The sequence below is a fragment of the Betta splendens genome, chromosome 17 (assembly GCF_900634795.4).
Source record: "Betta splendens chromosome 17, fBetSpl5.4, whole genome shotgun sequence".
NCBI lineage: Eukaryota > Metazoa > Chordata > Actinopteri > Anabantiformes > Osphronemidae > Betta > Betta splendens.
Genome location: NC_040897.2, coordinates 12,722,473 through 12,744,267, shown reverse-complemented (window position 1 = coordinate 12,744,267; position 21,795 = coordinate 12,722,473). Strand labels below are relative to the sequence as shown.

At 46.2% G+C, this 21,795-nt stretch overlaps 1 protein-coding gene across 5 annotated transcripts; it reads right to left on the bottom strand.

Moving 5' to 3' along the window:
- Positions 1-13: 13 nt before the first annotated feature.
- Positions 14-20,694, bottom strand: zfyve9a (zinc finger, FYVE domain containing 9a). 5 transcript variants are annotated; one of them, XM_029130754.3, is made up of 20 exons: positions 20,485-20,692; positions 14,809-14,909; positions 14,474-14,559; positions 14,259-14,366; positions 11,623-13,049; positions 10,243-10,354; positions 9,959-10,135; positions 9,712-9,875; positions 9,071-9,200; positions 8,560-8,682; positions 7,993-8,148; positions 6,969-7,193; positions 5,802-5,884; positions 5,576-5,680; positions 4,642-4,792; positions 4,475-4,555; positions 3,669-3,831; positions 3,084-3,189; positions 2,621-2,797; positions 14-2,522 (listed from the first exon to the last, which is right to left on the bottom strand). In XM_029130754.3, the coding sequence occupies exons 4-20, from the start codon at positions 14,326-14,328 to the stop codon at positions 2,361-2,363; spliced, it is 3,612 nt and encodes a 1,203-aa protein (XP_028986587.1). In that variant the 5' UTR covers positions 14,329-14,366; positions 14,474-14,559; positions 14,809-14,909; positions 20,485-20,692; the 3' UTR covers positions 14-2,360. The 5 variants fall into 5 exon arrangements, with proteins under 5 accessions (XP_028986587.1, XP_028986588.1, XP_028986586.1 ...); XM_029130755.3 differs by lacking the exon at positions 14,474-14,559 and having other exon boundaries at positions 9,092-9,200; XM_029130753.3 differs by lacking the exon at positions 14,474-14,559 and having other exon boundaries at positions 20,485-20,691.
- Between the last annotated feature and the right edge of the window lie 1,101 nt (positions 20,695-21,795).

Genomic DNA, 21,795 nt, shown 5'->3' with positions numbered 1-21,795 from the left:
TTCAGAAAAGCACTTGTTTCAAATTTGAGTTTTATTTTACATATACTACAGTTTAAACATTTGTAGTGTAAAGAAAAAAAGATGTACAGGGTTTTTGGCTTTTTCAAACGTTAGACATAAAAAAAAAACAAAAGAAGAACCTTGTTGACAACTGAAGGCGGACATTTCTTCCCGCTTAGCTCGGTTCAGTTTGCATGCAGTGTTACAGATGAACAGATTACAACAGAATACCAAAGAAAATGCTACTTTTGAGTCAAATTGCACCATTTGTTGGATTTTTGGATCATATTGCACATCAGACAAGGCCAGAAATAAAAGCATGAAAACATGAACATGAATACGGGACAGAAAAGAAATGACCTCGTCATCATGCTAATTTATAAAAACAGCATCACAGTGAGGACACAGTGATTGAGTGACACCGACTCTGGTATGATCACAGTATATTGACCTAGAACTGGTGACCTTTAACCTCATACTAGTACTAGAATAACTTTGCTACAGTAGCTTCTGAAATACTTGAAATTGGGTGAAATTAACACAAAATCGCTACAGATCTAAGCAATAATCGATGCGTCAGCTCTTTTTTCATGTGATTGTCTAATTCTCATTTGATGACAAGAGTTTTCTCCAATAAAATGCTTCAACAAAACCTCTGGTCCTGCTCTGCCGGTACGAGGAGGAGCAAAGATGGAGAAGTAACTATGACGCAGATCATAGCGATCCCTGTACAGAGCATTGTGACGACACAGAGCTTTTTGGTGAAGAGTGTAGCCAAAAGCAAAAACACGCTGCAGATTCAAACAAACGGGAGGAATACATTCTTGGTTTCCAGGTCCATGTCGAAGCAGCAGCCGAACGGGCTGCAGGGAGCGACGGCGTCGACCGTTTACAGGTCCAGCGTGTGTTGACGTTTTCAACAAGCACAGGGTTCCTACACAGTTCTTGATGATTTCAGGAGTCGTGAGAGGAGATACATTCAGCTTCAGGTTGGTGCGACCCTTCTTGCAGGAATCCCCGGTCTTTACTGATTTTCTTTTCGTTTTCCTGGACACGGTCGCAGCAACTCCAACGTTTGCACTCACTCTGGTAAATGGCTTAGAATCCAGTGCACTGCTTCTGCAATTTTTACACAGTCCTTATAGAATTTATATTTATATACTATATATATATATATATATATATTTATATTTTACATCTTTAACAGTTATTCTCTTTGTAGGATTAGACACCAAAATCAGTTCCTTCCAACCACTGCTGGATGAACACAGAGCACTAATCTTTTGGATTGGTGTGATTAAAAAGTGTCATCTTTATGTACAGATTGTTTGAGTTCGTAAATAAAGCACTGGAACCTTTCTATTCAGCTCTTGTCTGTAGAAACTAGGAGTTGGTGGTAATACTGTCGTTCAGTGAGATCTCTGGAGGCTACGAGGTTATAATGGAGGAGAAGCGCTCTACCTACAAAAAATATGTACGACAAATGCATCTGTCCATGACATAAAAGCATCTGGTGATTGATGAGTAAAGCTTAAGACGTGAAGCTGAGTGTGGTTTAGTTTTTGCCCTCATGCATCTGCAGCAGGCAGACAGCACCGCAGTGCAAAAAACTAAACCACCACACAGAGGCGCCGTCTCCCTCCTCGTTTTCTAGTTTCCCATCAGGGGGTCTTTTCTGAAGCATCTGTGCTACACAGGGGCCTTTGAGTTCGGCACTTCAGGACCTCTGGCCACAGTGATGGTGCAAACAGGACACCGAGGAGCTACATGACACCACACTGGAGTGAGACACCCAGTCCGTCCACCCGCCAGCAGACATCAGCGCATAATCACTCATTATCTCATCAATAGAAGATCCACAGATGGGCGTTGCTCCATTTCAACCCGACTACTTCATGATTCATTTCAATCATGAAGTGGCATGTTTTTGCTTGTACATAACTTGGTGTCTTTAACTGCTCCTGAATGGTTTCACTGCATGATTGAGCAGATTAGAAATTTCCATCACACTGACACTCAGCAGAGACCCGCCCCTTCTGCAGGCACTTAATAGCACTACTCACAATTACGGTGTGGTTATTGGGACGAACCCAGTGAAACCTCTGGAGCTCAGAGATCAAAAGAACCCGACAGGTGAGGCGATAGATGACTGATGATCCTCAGGCCCCAGGCGACCTCTGGAGCAGAGCACACGGTGGCTGGATGCATAGGCTGATTGGAAAAATGCTACCCCGCCTGGCACGGCACAGTTTTCAGGCTCCTTTGAAGTGCAAATGGTTTAAGAGGTGACAAAGGGAGGGACTGAGGAACGAGCTGTGAGATGACGTTACAAGGTGAAACAAGATTTTGGTGTTCGACTCCTAGGAGATGATCTCCAGTATGTAGAAGATCAGCTCCATGACCATGGGGCCCTCGCTCAGCTGGCAGGCTCCACCGTGGATGACGGGGATCAGAGCGCTGTCCAGGTCACTCAGATACTGAGGCAGGAGAGGCTGGCCGTTACTTCCTGCTAAATAACCCACCTGTAATGACAACAGACGCCAGTCACGCTCTGTGGCGACCCGCTGCTCCGCCCACTATCCCAGTAACAATCCCAGTAACAAGCAAAGCGTCAGCCTACCTGGTCAGAATCCAGCGTGACCCTCAGTCCCAGTTTAGCCATGCCGTCTTCTTTGAGCAGTTTGAGGTGCGGACACAGCGCCATGCAGAACGCTCGCGCCACATTCTCCGTCAGCCGGCTGTGGTCGGCCGGGTCACTCACACCGCTGGGTTGGTCTTCACTCTGCAGGAAGAACACCTGAGGAGTGGAAGAAACAGCGTCATGGCCAAGAGCTCTGCTGATATAGTTTGAATAAGAAACGAAAAACATCTGTTGCCATAAAAAGACATTTTACAACATTTAAAAACACAATTTTACACTATTTACCTAAACTGATCAGAAAGTTACACACAGATTCATGCCAAACAAATGATTCACAGCAGGTCCCTTTGGTAGAAACGAATGTTTCAACGTCTCATCCAGTCAGGTCTGTGTTTGTTCTCGTTGCCGTAGCAACCGGCAGGAGCGGTCGCAGGCACCGTACCTCTGTCCAGCGGATGACTTTGCCGTTGGCCTTGAACTCGGAGCCATGAAAGATCTTGACGCTGGTGATGGACTCCATGGACTTGCCATCGATAGGACTGATCACGCTGCACAATTAAACAACACAACATAACAGCGTTGAATGAAAGCATATGTACGTAAGTGTGTGTAGAGCTGTCAGCTGGTCAACAGTGGAGGTGGGTTACATTCTAAATCAATCATTTACAGGTGCTTGTCAGAATATTTGCCAAACTAATAAGAATAAGAGTGAAGCAAACAATAGAACAGCATAATAAACCATAATGAGATGGCTGCAGCCCAGCTGACCTGGAAAAACAAGGGTTAAAACTGCTGCCATCCAGGGAACCGAGCCAAGGAGTGATACAGTAGCTGGTGAAAGGCCTCATTTATATTTTATGCTGAAAAGTTACAATGAAATTTATCAGGCTGCTGTAAAATTGATAGTGTTGGTGCATTTCTAAATCATTCCACCCTGACTGACGTGGCTTCACCGAGGCATGAGGTTTTATTGAATCAGCAAATGCAATGATTAGGAAACGATCTGCACCATAAGTGTTCCTCTCACCCCTTGTTGAAGTTGTGGTCATCCTCCGTCCACTGGATGTGGACGAGCTCCTGGTTCTCCTCCTGGTCTGCTTTACCGCACGTGATGGTGAAGTCCTTCATGTCCCTCAGGGCTTGTCGCAGCGAGTCCATGGTCTCAGCCGTGATCTGGATCATCACACCATCTGAAGACGGAAACTGCTGATCAATCGTCACGAGTAGAGCTCAGTCGGTTGGACCGAATAGTCATTGCTATTTACACAAGTAGAGCTGATTAAAACTGCACCAATTATAATTCAAATCAGTTATTGATTTGATTGATGTTTTTGGTTTGCATTTACAAAACACATCTGCTGTTTTAATTTAGTTTATTATTCTAGTTAGTTTTTTTACTTGGAAACTGTACTGACATCATTTAGGGAACTGACCATTTAAAAAAAAATTCAAGGTAGAATTTATTTAGCTCCATCTACCAATGGGTAAACACTTAATTTGTATCTGGATCTCTGTCATAAATCAAAATAAATACAAAAAACTAAACAGGGATCTGCTGTTTCAGGGATATTCAATCCAGCAGATATGTAAAAATGCAGCACTGTTGTATAAATTTAAAATATAACAGTAAGAGTCTTGGTTTGCAGTATTTTCTCGCATTAGATGATTTAGCAAAATCCTTGACAGCTGACAAATGTAACTCCAGGACAAAGCTGCAACATCAATAATTGTTTTCCGTAAACACGGTGACCTTTCTAAGGCTTTTTTACATAACTCTACTGAATATTTCACCATCTTTACAGCCAGCATGTGGTTTGTCGTCATGGTTCTCACCTTCCACAATACTGGTCTTGGCCAAGAAGCCCGACGAGGCTTTCAAAGCACCGCTGAACACAAAGAAGCAGGCTCCAGTAACTGGGAAAAAAAGACACAGATAGAAGAGTCAGGATGAGGATTCCATTCAAACAGAGCCCTTCACACAACAGGCTGATGACATCCACCTTTGCGCGGCTGGTGGTGGATGCTGATGGCCTGCGTCTGGTAGTTCCCGTCGTCGTTTTGGACGCACACCAGGTGGGAGTCGGCGCGGTCGTTGAAACACGCCCCCATGGCCAGCACGTGTTCGTTGGACTTGTTCATAGCCTTCATGAGCTGAAAGGACAAATACCCGTGCATAATTACGCTGCCCTTTGGGTGAATGCAGGGGAAGAGGCTGGAGGAGAAGCGGACTGGTTAAGCCTAATTGCAGTGGGCTTCTGGGGGCAGTTCAATGGGATGGCGCTGGAGATGACAGATTGTGGACAAAGGCATCAACACGATACCAATAGTTGAAAGATCCACGTATTAATTCCAGTCGATCCCCTGGCTCCAGCTCTTAGGAGCCGTCCTTGGTCTAAAACTGAAAATCTGGAGGGCTTTAACCACTTGCTGCGCTAAAGACTCGCCTGCAAGCTGTTGGGAAACCGTCCCCATTTCATATCACTGGCTTCCCATCTGTCACTGCATCAGCAGCCAAGCCCGCACCGCCGCGGCTCAGTTTCTCCGCCAGGCGGAGTTTCACGTGTGTCACTTCTTCTGGCCGGACATTCATTCACACCCTCGAGTGTCGGCAGCCTACGCCTCGTGTTCAGCTGCAGGGACCCCGGAGGATTCATTACATATCACCTACATCGAGTAAATGTTCCCGTTGACGCTCGCGGAGCCTAAAAACAGCCTCCTCCACTGATGTGGAGACGGGGGCTTATTGTTTTAAAAATCAACAAAAAAATGTTAAATGAGAGGAACATGACCAACAGTCTTAGTTGACTGTGACTAATATATTTGTCATGAGTCGTTTACAGAAACTTGACGCATTCAGTTTTTTGTTGAACTAGAAAAATGCATCTTTTACTGATTTCATCACTAAGACACATTAAACCATTTTATGATCCTCACCTCGTTGTAGCGATTACTGGGGACCTTGATGCTCGTCTTTCTTACTTCCATGTCCACAACCAGACCCTTCACCACTGGTAGCGTGTACTGGTAGTTACGGAAGTCCTGGGAAAAGGGTGCAAATCATCATGTCATCATGTTATGTTTCCACAGCATAAAGCAGCGCTGTTACACGTTGGAATTAAGTAAGAGCACAGCCCCAGCGGGAGAAAAACAAGGCACTTACTGCAAGCAGATTCATGATTGTGTGACCGGTCTCGCCAAAGAGCGGCTTTCTGAAGCGCACACTGAACAGCGGACAAGGATAAACTGCAAAACAACATGTTTGCATCATTTTTATCATCATCACATTCCTGTGTAAACATTTAAAGGACAGTCCAGAATAATGGTATTTTTAGTGTTCTGGGTTCAGCACTGACTGCAACAGAGGCAAAGAATAGGACTTAACCTTAAAACAGCTTTTACTGTAATCAGTGTGCGTGCTTCATAAATGTTTTCATATTCCTTTCCACACTATGCAACACAGTGTTTCTAGGTTTTGTTTTTATTAACTGCACCAACTCCAGAGTTCCCATCTCCTCCACGTCTAAAATCAAACAGTGAACTGTTATGAGGAACGCTCCTAATGCACAAGTGAAAGCTAAGGCTGCTTTTTTCTGAGGCAACCAAAGCTCCTTAGATGACTATTTTTAGCCTTGTCTCAGCAAAACTGCTGGAAATAAGACTTTGCCACAAACTCTTAGTATTACCAATAAATAAATCTCTTCAATTTGAGATTTTTCAGCGAGCGTCCATGTGCCAAAAATGTTCCCAACCTTGTGCTGGTCATTGCTTAGGGTATGAGGTGACAGCATAGAGGGGATGTGTTTTAATGGAAATACTGATATTTTATGTTCAGAAGCTTAAGAGGCTTTGTTAATGTATTCTATCCAGGCTCGCTGGGAAGCTTAATGGAGTCCTGCAGAGCTCTGTGATGGCAGGTCTGGCTGTGAAAGGAGAGGATTTGGTGGAGAGGAACCTTTCTCATAAACCTCCTGAGGAGACGTCGTGGTACATGTGAAAAGCATGAAGGTCTACAGGCTTTCTAAGACAACTGACATAGTAAGCTCAGTGGAGCTTAATCTGGATCTTAATATTTTACCATATGAATCAAACCTAATGAGGAGAAACGCATTGCTCACCCACTCACCAGCTGTAACGTGTCTGACAGGTGATTTACGTAGACTAAATATGAAGCTGCTTCCTAACTGCTTGTTGTAGGAGGATGAGGCAGTTGCAGCCAAACACCGACCTAATTGTGAACATGCAGAATCTATGCCCACCAATGCACCGCCAATTATGATCACTAGCAGATTTCATTAATTTAAAATGATAGAGAACCCAAGCAACTCACATCGGTACTCTGCACCCAGCCGCAGCATGAGTCGAATGGGGAAGACCTTGGCCCAGGGCGCCTCCCACTTCTGTATCAAGATGCCAAAGAGGTAGGGCGGGTTCGGCAGCATGAGGTCCTGCAGTGACTGGAAGGAAGGACTGATGTAGAGGAAGCCACCATGCTCTTTACTGCCCAGAAAGCTCTGAGTGAAGAACGAGTGGCTCAGGTGGCTCAGGACGTTGCCTTCACGAAACAAGAAAGAACAGGAGAGAGAGAGAGAGATCAGAAAAAGGACTAATACTACAGGTGGTGACAAATCTAACATGGAAGGAAATGAGAATAAAAGAGTTGTAAAGGAACAATGGGAAAGAAATGGCTCAGTGCATTCCTGGGATTACAGAGAACAAGGAGCCTGAGTGTTCCTCTCTATTAAAGACCTAAAACGGTGAACTCTAAAACCTCGTACTCCCAACGAGGTGTCCTGGGAGGGAGCACTGCCTTTAGATGGCACACAACACAACAAACCTGAGCTCAGGCCAGCATTTCTTCTCAGAGCCTGTCAACTTAATCAGGGACAACAAACACAATATGGCTCCAATCAGCCAGCCCCAAACTGCCCCAGTGTGAATATGAAAAAGGAAACGGCCCGAGGGGAGCGAGCCGTCAGATATTAGCTGCGTTTGCTCTGCAGCATACGGAGGTAAAAACGCAACACAAGCAGTGGCGCGCGGTCACGCCTGGAGGGACGCGACCTGACAGCACGGCGCTAATGTTGGAACGTACTCCACCAAAACACAGACAATTCAGCAGCAGGAGACAGTAACCTGGTTTCCAAGCAGAGGCTACGGAGTTCATGAGCTGTCGCCACAGGACAAAAATAGAGCTGCAACTATCTTCCTTTTACTATATAATGTTTGGGTTGGTTAATTTTTTTATTGGACAGCATCTGACTGAGAGATGGATTCACCTGTGGACAGCGTCTGATGTGTGGAGTCTAGTTTTAGTATGAGCCTCCTGATGGAGCTGCTGGGTGCGTTCTTACCAGTGAGGGCCTCCTGGTAGAGCTGCACAAAGTGGGTGAAGACGTCTTTAGGGATGGTTTTCTCATCAGGAAGACACTGCAGCAGAACGACCACCTCTGCCTGGCCGACCGCGTGCATTCCCTTTGTTGTGAAATACCAGCACTTCCTGTTTACATCTGCAGGTTGCAATTGAACAGAGTTGTACTTAAAACAAGACACGAACAAAGTCACATTTTCCACCTAAACTCATAACCCAAACGTAGTAATTATTCTGCATCAGGGCGAATGGACTGTCCCATCACACGTAGATATATTCAGACTGGCTGCCTCCAGTTTAAATTTTTATACATAACACCTGCACTGATAAATTAATTGATATCTGAGAAACACTTCAGATAAAGCATGTGAGCAAACAGGAATTTGAACCCTAACTTAACCAGTAGAAGGACACTACAGGAGGTGAAACATACAATAGGCAGCACGATTCTGAAATAAATGATTAATGCAAACTATAACAGGCTCCCCATCAAGATCTAAGACCCTGTGCCTTTAAACATCTACTCAGGCATTGGTAGCGTGACACTCACAGTTGACGAGCTTGACCATAGCGAGTAGATTAGCATTGAGCACAAACACCAAAGGATCTGGACCTCCTTCCTCCAGCTGCTGCATAAGGACAATCTCCGATGGCCTCTCCTCCACAGCATAGTCTGCAGGTGGTTTAAGGTGGTGCAACAGAGTTGGAGAAGGATGAAAGAAGGGAGGAGTTGAGGTAACATTGGATAAAGGAAAGGAAAAAGCCATGATGAGAAAGTGCGGAGAGTGAAATTCAGGGGGAAGGTGACCATGGAACAGGAGTAAAAGGTAACGCAGGAGAGGGGAAACTATGATCAGACCAAAGTAACAGCAGCTTGAGACCTCCAAAAGAATTCACAGCTTAGAGGCATTTCCACGTACGACCCCTTCCCCCTTATTTGCAATGAGTGGTCAAAACATGAGCCGTAACATAAAGCACAAGAAACACGCAGAACAAGCACAAACAAAGCAGCTATCAGAGCAATGAGGAGGCAGCCGAATGGTGAGGATGAGGGCAAGCACCTGTGATGTGGCCTCCCGTACCTCCTTTGACTCCAGTGGATATGAGAATGGGAGGGAGCCCATCCTCCGGGATCAGGCTGAGGGAGCTGCCCACGGGGCTGCCCACCGGGGCAACAGGTACATGGGCCGCCTGGGGGTAAAGGGGGGGGGGGGGTAAACACTGAGCTGACATATTCACATATTCCATGTAACACGTGTAGAGTGTGAGAGAACTGGGTGAACGTCAGGAGTCGCTTTAGCATGAGCGGTATGACAGGAAAGTCTGAGCCGAGACACGCGTTGCGTCTGCATTGCATCAGCAGGGCGTTACAAATAAAACAGATTCAAAGCTTCAACAGATCCTGAATCAACCTGACAGTTGCACAAACGGGGAAGAAGCAGGACCTGCTGTTCAGATGTACACTGAACACAATGTATTGATCCTCTTGGCTTCAGCTCAACCAACTGCAGATTCCAGCTTTGAGCATTTCAGCCTTCGGGGCTTTAAAACACCGATTAAGCATTAAGTGTTTCTTTTAAAGTCTGTTTACGGCCTGTTTATTACGGTTCCTGACCCGGCTAGTAAAGCGCTGCAGAAGGAGCCCTTTGTCACACACGCTAACCTAATAACTTCAGCTGCGTGTTTGTGGTGCTCAGCCTACCTCCGAGGCATCAGACGTGCTGGATTTGTTAGAATACGTGGAAATGGCCAGCGAGTGGGAGGGGGCTGGGCTGGAGGCTGAAGGTTTGGGAGACTCCGCTGCGTCTCCGTTAGGTAGGACGCCATCTGCAAACCACACCCTCCTCTGCTCCCGTGAGAGGGACCCTAAAAAAAGGGCACAAAATGTCACTTTAAAGAAGTGCACAGAGCGCGTTCTTTTTTGTCATTTGTTTCAGTTAAGCCCGCACCCTCGTTGCCAGTCTGTTTCAGCACTCCCACGGGCACCATGACGGTGGGAGGAGGCGAGCTGAGCACCCCAGAGGCCTGCGCCTGCTGCAGAGGGGGGATGGTGGAGCAGTACTCCGCTGGATTGTTGGGGTTGGGACTCTGGTTGCTTCCAGAGGCTGGAGTCTCCCATGACTGAGCTGCAGGAGCCAGAAAACAGCACTAATATAAATGATAATAAAATGCTTGAGTGTATCTACACACTTAAAATGCAACCTAAGCAAGGAATAGACAACTTTGCACTTACGTGGATGCTCGCTGGTCATCAGAGCAGAATGACAGGTGACACAGACGCGGGCCTCCTTCCTGTCCATGTACATGAGCTTGCACTTCAGACTGCAGCACGCTGCACAGAACACCTTGACCACAGGACGACAAAATCATTTAGAACCTGGGCCTCAGTCCTACAAAATAGAAGCACTTTGGACATTATTAAATATTCATTTAAAGTCATGCAGGTGTTAAAAACTGATTGTGTGCAACGACAAGCTGCAGCAGTAAACAGCGTCCAACAGATGCACCATTACCCAGTGACATCTATTTAGTAGATGATTAGATAGAGAGCAGAGGATCCTTTTCATTTCAAAGCCTCACGGCAATATATGAGGCTATTTGTGGCTCTACCAGTCTGCTGGTGGATGCGCTGAGGATCCTGCTGGTGTCAGAATTACTGCAGAGCCAGCTCCTCCCTGCTCAAGTGGCAGGGCGTGTGTTTGTTTACCACCATGGGAAATTAAAGTAGCAGTCCGGCCATTTTCCATCGCTCCGTCAGCGGCTGCATCTTCGTAGCCTGGCGCACGCGTGGGCGGCCATGTTGGAAAGCTACCTGCACACCTGCTGAGCAGATCTCAGGGAAAGGCCCCAAAACCTCATGTATCAATACACAGCACTTCATTCAGCTTGCTCTCTGCGGAATGTTCACTTGTGAGATTATGCTGCTGTAAAGTGTGTCTTATTCATATTTTCTGTTCTATGCCACCTTGCCTTTGGTCCACATATAAATCGGAGGGCAATGGCAACTGACACGCCTGAAAGCACATACTCAAATAAAAATGAAAGCTGTTCTTCAACCCATTGGAGTATGTAAATGTTCGGGCTCTTTGGAGAGCTAACACTCTAGTTTCCACCACAGGAGTCAGATTTACTGCGGGTCTTAATGGTAAATAGCGATACACTAGAACACACACAAAATATTTTCGTCCTCGCCCGGATTTTCTCTTGAAAATACAAGCAGATACCACTCTGCTGTATGAAGGTATGGACTGAAACAAACTGGATCGCAGAATGATGACTTAAAATTAATAATAATATCCGTAAAGACGAACATGAGACCCATTTTTCTCTGGTTATGTCTTTTCATTTACAGAGGGACTCGCCTTAGACAACATTAGTGTGCGATGGTCCAAAATGTCACAACTGTTATTGAGGGTTGAAATGAAAGGTTAAAATTAGTAGAATCATGCTGTATAACCACATTTACTCTCACCCACAAATATTTAGAATAAATAAAACAACATTTGATAGAGAAGAACCTTAAAGACATTTGCTGATGATACAGCTGGCAGCTGTATTGCTCAGTTAACCGTTTCCTCACTTGGCTGTAGAGCAGCGGTGGGGTTTCACTGACCTTGCCACAGGCCCTGCAGTGGTGCCTCCTCTTGGTGAACGTGAACTTGACATCACATTTCATACAGACGGGAGCCTGGGAGTCAGGCACCCACACAGGGGCCACCTCTCCCAGGGAGGTGGCAGCTTTCCTGCACAGAGCGCCCTGCTGGCCTGCCTGGAGGTCATTGTCTGGGCTCCCTGAAGGCACCAGGGAGGGAGCGTTCACAGCAGCAACTCTATTCACCCCAGCAGCATGCTGATCAGTCCCACCAAGTGCCGTTTCCGATGGAGCGAGTCTTCGACACTGGTTCTCCAGGTTCTTGTTCTTGCTGACAGAAGGGCCAAGCTGGTTCTGGATCTGGCCCGACACTGGCTGTGGAATCTGGAGCTTGAGGTTAACCGGCTGCTTTGGTCGCGCCCCTCCATAAGGAACGCTGACCGGCTGAAGCCGATTGTTGACTTTTGGTGGGATGCTACTTGATCCCGCTGCTCCTCCATCAATGCTCTCCTGTTTGCTCTCCTCCATCTCTTTCTCCTCAGTGACAGAGTCCTCTTTGGAGGGTAGAGGAGAGGGGGACAGTTCCCCTTCCTCCTCCTCTTCCTCTTTCAGTCTGGAGTGGCTGCTCTCCTGTTCCAAACCATTTGGATGATTTGTTATTCTGAGAAGCTGGTCTGCACCTCCCTCTGGACCACATCTCATCTTCTCTACTCCGGTCCTGTCAGGGGCAGACACATCATTCTCCTCTGCATCACAATCAGCCTCAACATCTCTCTCTCCATTCATGAGAACCTCTACCTGCTCCTCAGTTGAGTTTGCACTTCGTCTCTTTGGACTAAAGTCTTGGAAAACAGCCATAATGGCCACATCTTTGACACCTTCTTCATTTTCTGTTGTTGGTTGTGCATTTGAATGAGTCTTCTTAGTTGCAGCTGGCTCCTGTTCTAATCCAACCTCAAATGTAAAGTGAGACTGACTAACAGTGGCATCACCTCCTCCCACAGTTGAAGCTACGTCCGCATCCTTTTGACATTTGACCTCCTGATATGAGGGACCAGGCTGAACGTCTGGAGGGGAACTCGGATCTTTGCTGAGCTCATCATGGGAGCTTGCATGGCAGCCATTCTCCACGGCACTGCATGCCGTCAAAGGGGGCGGCGACAGGTCGTCTGTCCCCACCAGTTTGCCGATGTTGGGCTGGGGGAGCGGCGGGCTATGGATGTCGGCAGGCCTCTCCTCTACCCAGGTAGGTTCAGGACCTAGATGTCTCTTGGGGTCGGCCCCTGGGGAGGCGCCAGAAGAAGGGTCAGGGAGAGTTTTGATAGGCAGCGCAGTTTGTGGACTGAGGTCCGAGTGGGCTAAAGCGGGATTCAGAGAGAGCAGGTGGGCCGGTGGGGCCAAGATCTGCGTCCACTTGGCATCAGAGAGAATGGGAGTGTCCGTCTCATCTGGCACAGAGAAAGAAGAGCAAAACAAAATGATTGTGCCTAATTCATTATCATTTCTCACCATAAGTTCTCAGTGGTGTCTAGAGAGAAGGTGGAAGCAAGCTTGTTAAATTAAAATCTATATAATTGGCTAAGCGTTTTTTTTTCTGCACTCATTTAATTTGATCCTTGTCTTGTGTACAAAACCTTTTATCCTGATGTTTGGGATAGACTCTAGACACAAAACTACCAGCATCTTGCCATCAACAAAACAGGAAGCCACTAATTAACAACACTGACGCAAAGACACACACTCCCAGGTGAAAGGCTAAAAAAAGGCAGGAACAAACCAGGGGACGAGCTGAGAAACGAGGTTGGTGTGGAGCGGCAAATTAGTGCCTGGATGGACTGAAACTCTGAGGAAGTGGGCTAAATGGTTCGCTCTCCCGCGGGAGCCATCAGTGAAGCAGACACATGAATAATGTGTGACCTGTAGAAATTCTTCCATCCACTCAACGCGACTCTTAGCGGTTTCAATGAAGGAGAATGCTACACAGCAGCCGCCATGCCGCTAAGCTGTTTGAGTGTTTGCTACGTGAGCCACACAGGCAGTGACACACATGCAGAGTTAATCTGCTGAGCTGTATCTCTGGCAAAGGACACGCAGATAATCGCTCGCAGCCAAAATACACAGCGAGTTCCCAGCACCATCAAAATGTATTATTTGTTTGTGAGCATCAGCAGAAACGGCATTCTGCCGGGTCACTGACAAGAAATCCATAAAAAGAAGCGTTTTCTCTGTAATAAGAGCGGTTTACGGAGAGCGGCGAGTCTGCAGATGCACAGCTCAGTAATGTAGTGTTTACTTTACAATTACTATAAATAAACCCTCTGCAACCACAGCTTAAAAGTGGCCCTAATGCAATTTCTTAGCGCACTGTGAACATTAAGTTCACCCAGTTCGGGCTCATTCCTTGAGCAGTTTTGCATAAACCTGACGCACTGAAAACCCTGTCTGTCCGATTCCCTCTCTGCACTCCCTCATTGAGCGCCCGGGCAGTGGTTGGACGTCTGATGGCCGATTTACGGGTCACATGAGGACACCCCACAGTTTACTCCACTTCTTGAACTTCTGCGCTCTCAGTCGCACTTTGTCCCATGCGTCTTTTCTCGACCACCGTGAGTGACCGCTGCCCCCCCCCATTCATTAACGCTGATGCAGTCGCTCACCTTCATTCTGCTCAAACTCGTCCAGCACCTTGTCCAGGTTGAAGGCCTCGGCCTGAAAGTAATTCTCCATGGGTCAGAAAGCTCCACCCTGCTGACAGCCGCGTGAACCTAGAGGAAATGAAAGCGGGTCCTCATATTTCCATATTGTCTGCAGTTGTCTGCTGCAGCCTGATTCAGATCGTCTTTTCAGATCGTTGTTGTCTGGCTATCTTTACATGATTTGTTTAAGCTGACTATCTCCTCTCCAACCGTCTCCTACTTCTCATTTCCTTCCTAAGCAGCCTTCTCTTTCTGGATCACTCTGGGGTCACAGGGATAACAAAAAGGGAAGTGTGCTTTTTAGTGAAAAGCCCTTTTTGATTATAAAGATTTTTCAAAAAGTCGGTCAAGCAAAATGGTAAACCGTAATATACACATTTGTATCATACGTTCTTTAAAAAGCCAAGCTTCTACAGCCTCCAGGGTTTCTGGGGATGAATGGTTTGTTTTTTTAACTCCACTAAAAAGCCTGTATAGTACATTAAGCTAAGTCATGCTGCTCTCTCCTCACCTACACAGAGGTCCTCCTCAGCAGTCCCAGCCAGGTTTTTATGTCAGGTTCTCCTCTCAGTTCTGAATTCACCCAGTCTGGGAAGCGCCCAGCGCCCACACCTTGGACAGAGAGGGAGAACACACGGGTGAGGAGCTGCATCAACCTGTGTGGCAGAGTGGGTTAGGATCCCATACAAGTAAACAAACCAGCTGATCCATGGTTACAGGCTTAATCATTCAGTTCAATAATGCTGATTTGACTTATGTCATATGATGAAGAAGCAACTTGGGGTCAAACAGTATCACCTTCATGAAGGAGCATTGTTCAGCCTTTGACCTTTGTGTAAGCAGGTAATGAGCTGTAACGCTATTTTAGAATTGTCTACATGATGCTGAAATGAATAAAACAAATTTCTGCAACCCTCACAGGGATGGTCAAACACATCATTTAGACAGTTCATCAACAAACCCCTGTTCAAACAGTAACACAGGACAGAAACCAGCTCACCATACTCAGGAGAGGGTTCTGCAGTTTATCATGCGCACTGAGCCATCAGCTCTCCAGGTCGACAAGGCAATCAGAGTCATGAATGGAAAACAGCTGAATCCTGAATCACTGCTCAGTAAACCTGCCCGCTCTGTCCTTGCTGATGACGAGACCTTGGAGCGAGGATGGGATGTGCGTGCGCACGCGCGACTTGGTCTGTGTTGGGCCGCGAGCGCGTAACAGCCGGGCTGAACCTCAGGGTCATTCTCACGAGGACAGGAGCGAGCGGGGATTACACAGGAGACCAAATAGTCCACAGAGCGAAGGACTCGGACAAAAAGGAGCACAGTCAACACATTTTCTGCTTTGTTTAGAACACGAGCATGGGCTCGAAATAAGCACAAAATGGTGAAGGCACAAGAGTGTTTGTGGGGTCAGACCGTTTCAGCCACACTGGGGTCGGTGCTGAAGGACACAATGGACTAAACACAATGGAAAATTACACAGCGCACAAATCTAATAGTCAACTACTAAAACAGAGCAAGTGTGGTTTAATTAGAGCATGATCCAAACCACACACAGGCACAGTGCAGATGGAGCACGATGACTCACTTGAGGCAGTGATGTCACTGTTCAATCAAGACGAAGATCAACTGAATTTAGTTTTTAAAAAGAATCAAACAATTTCAGTGAAAATTATCTTTTGAACGTAGGTTACAGTGTGTTTGAAATTAAAACCACTAACACCAAAGTCACCTGCAAACTTGTCCGCACCATATTATCGGCTACATATTATGGAAAACTAATGCAAAGACTTTCACGCTATCTGTTTCAGCGTCACACCATTTGTGTATATGTAAAGAGAGTGTTCCTGGATTCGTCTCACGCCGTGAAGACGTCCAGAGGTCTGCAGGACAAAACACTCCCCACGCAGCCCACCTGCTCTCAGAACGCATCCACTCTAACGAGCACGTGAACAAACACACCTCCAGGAGCGACGCCCGTCCCCGATTAAGATTTAATTACTCTGCAGAGGCCCTAAATAATGCATGTTGGTCGAAGTGCGAGAAGGAGTTGTATTTTTAGACATGTAAACTTGAAGATGCTTCAGAAGAGAAGTGAGTGAGTGTCAGTGAGTGTCAGTGAGTGAGGCAGCAGTGAAAGAAAAACACCAAAGTACGTGTCTGTACTTGGGGAACTGCAGTTTACATTTGCAATACAATATTTTGAACCTCAAAACTGTACATTATTTTCCAGCGCTGGAGCAAATGTACTTTATTACTGTTTACTGTTGTTTTGACAAACTAAATATTACGTTCTTTATTTTAACACCACTGGGTCAAAATAAAAACAAGCTTTTTGTCAGAGTTTTTGTCACTTTGTCAAGCTCATGTCAGAGTTTAATGATCATTTGTCGCGCCTGTTCAAATTCAACCATATCGCTGTATAAAATGTAAACAGCCTTCTCTGCCGTTCACCCAATTTTCAACTTGTGTGTCTCATTAGAACAACAACTGCATATCGGGTGTAACATAAATAAAGCATCTGCTTAAATGAACCATGACTAAAAACAGGAGCAGAGATCGTAGTCCATTTTTAACGCCAGCTAAGAGAAGTTGTACCCTCATTCACTCAGTCATGCTCCAGCCTCCAGCGTAAGCCAGACATACTAATAATGAAATGCCCTAACAACGGGCTACTAACGCGATAAACCATGCCTGACTGCACATCCTGGCCATGGCAGCTCAATTAAATAAGACATAAGGCCACATTTACTGTTGTAAACCTGGAATGTTAAAGCAGTTCATTAAGTCAGGACAAGACTGTTTCCTGTTGTTGTTTCCTCTGAGGGAGCTGCACTCACTTTCTGCCAGATGTGCAAATTCTTTACATTACACATGCAGAAAAGTATATTTATTAAGATACACTCACATTACATGTGTTCAAATGAATAACATATAGTCCTAAATGTTCATACTTAGAGATATGCTTATAGTATTTAAGGGAAGTGAGGACAAGTTGCTGTAGTCGGATGCAACTCTTTTGCTTCAATTTTCTTGAGACGTCTGTAGAACGTCTAGTCTGTCTAGACCCATTGAACACTATTCACACTGCATCCAGGTCGGACAAACTATAGACCTCCACGATAAGATTTTATGTTGACACACAGATCACAGAAATGGTGTAAAACTATCTCTAAAGCACAGAGTTTTCCTCAGTGGCCTCATTTATTGTGAAATTACAATGAGTCGTCCGCCTGACCTTAGTGGTGAATGAGCCAAAACGAGCCGGAGCAGCTGTACGACCAGTTTCTGATTTAAAGCCCAAACTTATAAACTGGTCTAGAAAGACCTGAAGTTGACGGCTGACAGAAAACATACTTCCCATTCGGTCTTGACGATAAAGTGCAGAAATCCAGACGTGCGAAGGCCGAAAAAGTGAAGCTGTAAGTGACAACGGGGCGAGGGTGGGAACAACGCTGTGGTCTGAGCAGTGAGTGACGCTGCAACCGATGACTCTTAATAAGTCATTCATGAGTGTGGAACAATAGTGGGGACAGTCTGTGTGTGTGTGTTAGAAAAACCATTGGATCAATCTTAAAATTCCTACAACATTAACTACTTGCAGGAGGTTTCGTATAATAACGACATTTGTGTTAGAATATCTGCATGTGAGGATATATTAAATAATATTGCAATTAAAGTAGTGAGTAAAAGCTGGCTTAATAAAGAACCGGCCGACAAAGCGGTGGATGGTCCAATATGGATGTATACAAGTAGGATGCTGTGTGTGAAGGGTAATGTGTCCAATAAAGTGACGCCCCAAGATTCTGTGCTCGGCCCACATTTAACCTCATCAGACGTTTTAAGTGATGATGTCTAAAGTGGTTGTTTGCTCACCGCGACGTCAGCTGTGAAGCACACTGTGATCATGTGTTAGGAGAGAAACGTAAAGCCACACCGACATGAGAAGTCTTCCATGTTTTCTGATGAGGGGACAGACTGCTTGTGTTTTCCATGCACACTGATACTTGCAGTTTGTTTTAGTTTTTAGTTTCCTTTCTCTTGCTGCTGCAAACTGCTCAAGACGGCAAGCCTAAATCCTGATAAACAGCCACTTCAGATCCACACACACACACACACACACACACACACACACACACACACACACACACACACACACACACACACACACACACACACACACACACACACACACACACACACACACACACACACACACACACACACACTTTTCCAGACGCTGTTTGCACAGGGTGAACACAGGAAACCTCAAAATGATCACTTCCTCTCTTTAAGAATGGACTGACATAACCTTTTAAACATAATGGTTTGACTGAGAAACACATTATTAGGCAGTGATCAACTCCCTAACTGGAAGCACTGGGAGTTTTCCTGCCTCCTGCTCTAGTGATTTTCTGAATTGAAATTCATCAAGAACATCCACAGATTAAAGGAATAATAACAAAGCCCACTAAAAGAACCACAGTTCCTCAATGTTAAAAATATAATAATTGCTTTGACAGGAGAGGTTGAGAAGGTAAATCCACCAGGATTAGAAGAAGGAAAGATAAAAAACAGAACGTCTCCTCCTGTTACAAAGAGGTGCTCTGCTTCACAGCAAGTGTCAAAAGCTATTAAGAGCTCGCTCTCTCCGTTACGTTTTGATGTAAAAGACCAAAAAAAGCAAAACGCCTTCTGCGTTGTCATCCGGGAAAGACTTGTAATACTTTCTGAAAGCAAAGTGTAACCTACATCCGGGAAATCTCAGCACACGAGAACTTGTCTTTTGACGGGAAACTGTTGGATCAGTCTCTTCAATCAGCCCCCTGGGTTTTAATACTACTTGATCATGGCGTGGGACATCATGCTCTCTGGGGAAAAGGCTGATCAGACCAGAGAAAAGCAGCAAGTTGTTTTATATAAAAAAAAAATCATTGTGAAGTAAGTATGTATATTTGTATGATGTGGAAATTAAATGACAGCCAAGACTTTGCAGGTTCTAAGACTTAGAACCTGCAAAGTCTTGGCTGTCATTCTAAGGTGACATCAGGTTAAACTAACGTGAGCAGAACAGTATTAATCATTATGAAAATTACAATATACAAGACGTAACGTGATCATTCCTCAACTCTTATAAATATCTCTCAGCTGGAAAAGGACCTAATAAGTCCAGGATCTCGACTAATCTTAATGTTTTAATGTCATTTCAGAGCTTGGAAATTCAAAGTGTGTGAAGCTAAATACTCAATTTAAAACCAAAATAGAAGTTATTTCACCCAGCTAATTATACTTAATGACGCATTGAACCCCGCCAATATCAACGTTTCCATCTGCAGCAACGAACTCATTTCACTGTCTCGTTGTTTCTGACTAATGACGCTGGCGCGAGCATCACAGTCCTTCCTTCTTCAATCCACCTCCAGATCCAAGTGGAGGAAAACGCCAACAAGCCGAGTCTCAGGTGCGGACGGATCATCGCCAGCTGCGATTACGCAACCGTGCCCACGGGCCAAACACAAGCTCGGGGGGTGAACCAGCACCACTCACGGGCAGGTGGACGCACGAAGCGGCTCCGTGTCCTCGAGCGCCGCAGGTTGAATCACTGCAGCCGAGGCGTCGTGCGCGCCGCAACTTGTGCAGCCAAGTTGTATTAGCCGCGCTGCTAGCTTAAATCACCACCCACTCCCACGGCGCGAAAAGGCCACGAGTAAGTTTCTCAACAGTCACCCGCAACTCCTCCAGGACGATGGGGAAAGAGTCAGTGCGGGGGTTGAATAATAGTTGTAGGCGCCCGCGAGGAGCACGGAGTGGAGGTGAGCTAGCTCCAGCGGCCCCGCGGCCAGCCGGGCTCCCAGCGCTCCTCTAACGGACCCTCGCGCCGCCGCGGGCTCCGCGGCTAACGGCCAGTCTCGTCGCGTCTCCCTCGGGTCAACTCGCGCCGTTGCTCGGCCTTTTCCGGCACTCTGGTTGTTGTGGAGACTGTTAACGCGCCGCCGTGTTGTGTAACGGGCGTCAGACAGCGTTACCGCACGCCGAGGAGCTAACGTTTAGCCGAACACCCGTGGAGCGGCGGCGGCGGCAGCCTCCGCACCGGCTCCGGCTCCGGTTCACCCCGCGCCTGTCGCTGTAATGGCGCTCCGTAACATAAGGCAGCGAAACGCCACGGGAACGCGTCGCTACTCACCGGAGCAACCCTCATCTTCCCGCACGGTCCCGCGGAGCGCCCTCGGCAGCCTCGCTCATATCTAATCGCCTTTGAAAAGCGTTTCTCGCCGACCTCCTCACTCAAACGGCGCAAGTCCGAAAGTACAGCTTGTAGTTGAGCGACAGCGCCGAAGGATCCCTCCCCCAAGGTTTAATGTGGAAAAATAAGGAGCGGCGTCAAGGCAGCGGCACCAGCATACAACACCCGGTGGTTTACTTCAAAATAAAAGCACAATCAGTGGCAGCTCTTCGGATATAGTTGAGTAAGGTTGCTTTTATGCCGCATAGTGACTGGTTCGCATGTTTAAAGTACGGTTGAAAACAAGACTCAATAGTCAAGAGTAATAATAGTAGCTAAAGCTTGTCTGATCCTTACTCAATGATTCCCTCTTGTGAAAACCATAAACCTCATAAACGAATTACGGGGTTCTTAATTTTTCGTGTAGCGCTTCACGTTTCCGGTTGTAATGCAGCTGTTGCTATCGGGCTTGACGCTCCCTGAAAGGGTACGGCTCCATCCAGCTCCTGCTGCGTTCCAGCCGCAGGGACGTCTTGGCTCAACCCGCGCTGCTGACGGCGGCGCGCTGAGCCCTGGGGCGGGTCCGCGGCTCACTGTTCGGTGATCGGGATCCAAAACAGCCCATTACCCCCCTCGGTAACCTTGTTAAACCTGTCCTGTCGTTACCGGCGACGAAGCGCCAGTGCATTGATCAGCACGACACAGCAGAGCAGCGTCTGCGCTGATCAGTGACACTGGACGTGATGATGCGTAAAACCCAGCGAACTGTTACCTGCTCCTCCGTCCATATCAGTGATAATAATGTTGTATTACTGCTGCAGGTCGAGGGTCTGATCAGACTCAGGTTGTGAAAAAATGTCAATACCGTGAAATTTTTAATGAATTTGTTAGCGAATATACAACTAAATAGTGAAACCATTTTTATTGGTGATCAATTACGTTTACTAGTGTTTATTATAAATACATTTATTCAATAAGTGTAAATAAACAACATTGTTTCACGAGTAAAATTAAGTAAAATAGGCAATTAAAATGCTGCATACCCGCATTCAGCGATACAGGAGGAAAAAAACAGGGGTAAGGCTCTTGTTGCATATTATTCAAGGTAGACTCATTAGGCCAAGTTGCATTCATAGTTTCAACTGTTTCTGTATATATGCGAAATAGATATATATAAATGAGTGACAATTATAGATTTTTTCAAATACAAACACGTCAGCAACTATTTCAAATCTGTTTTTCAAGCAAAGAAAGTTGAAGAAATTTTTAAAA

Bases quoted from the DNA above. Each gene is read 5' to 3' on its own strand.
- zfyve9a (XM_029130754.3), bottom strand. From the start codon at position 14,328: ATGGAGAATTACTTTCAGGCCGAGGCCTTCAACCTGGACAAGGTGCTG. The intron at 10,355-11,622 runs GTCAGTGAAACC...CCTGTGGTCAAG, and splicing joins ACTGCAGGGCCTGTGGCAAG to GTGTTCTGTGCAGCGTGCTG. The intron at 10,136-10,242 runs GTAAGTGCAAAG...TGGCTCCTGCAG, and splicing joins GATGACCAGCGAGCATCCAC to CTCAGTCATGGGAGACTCCA.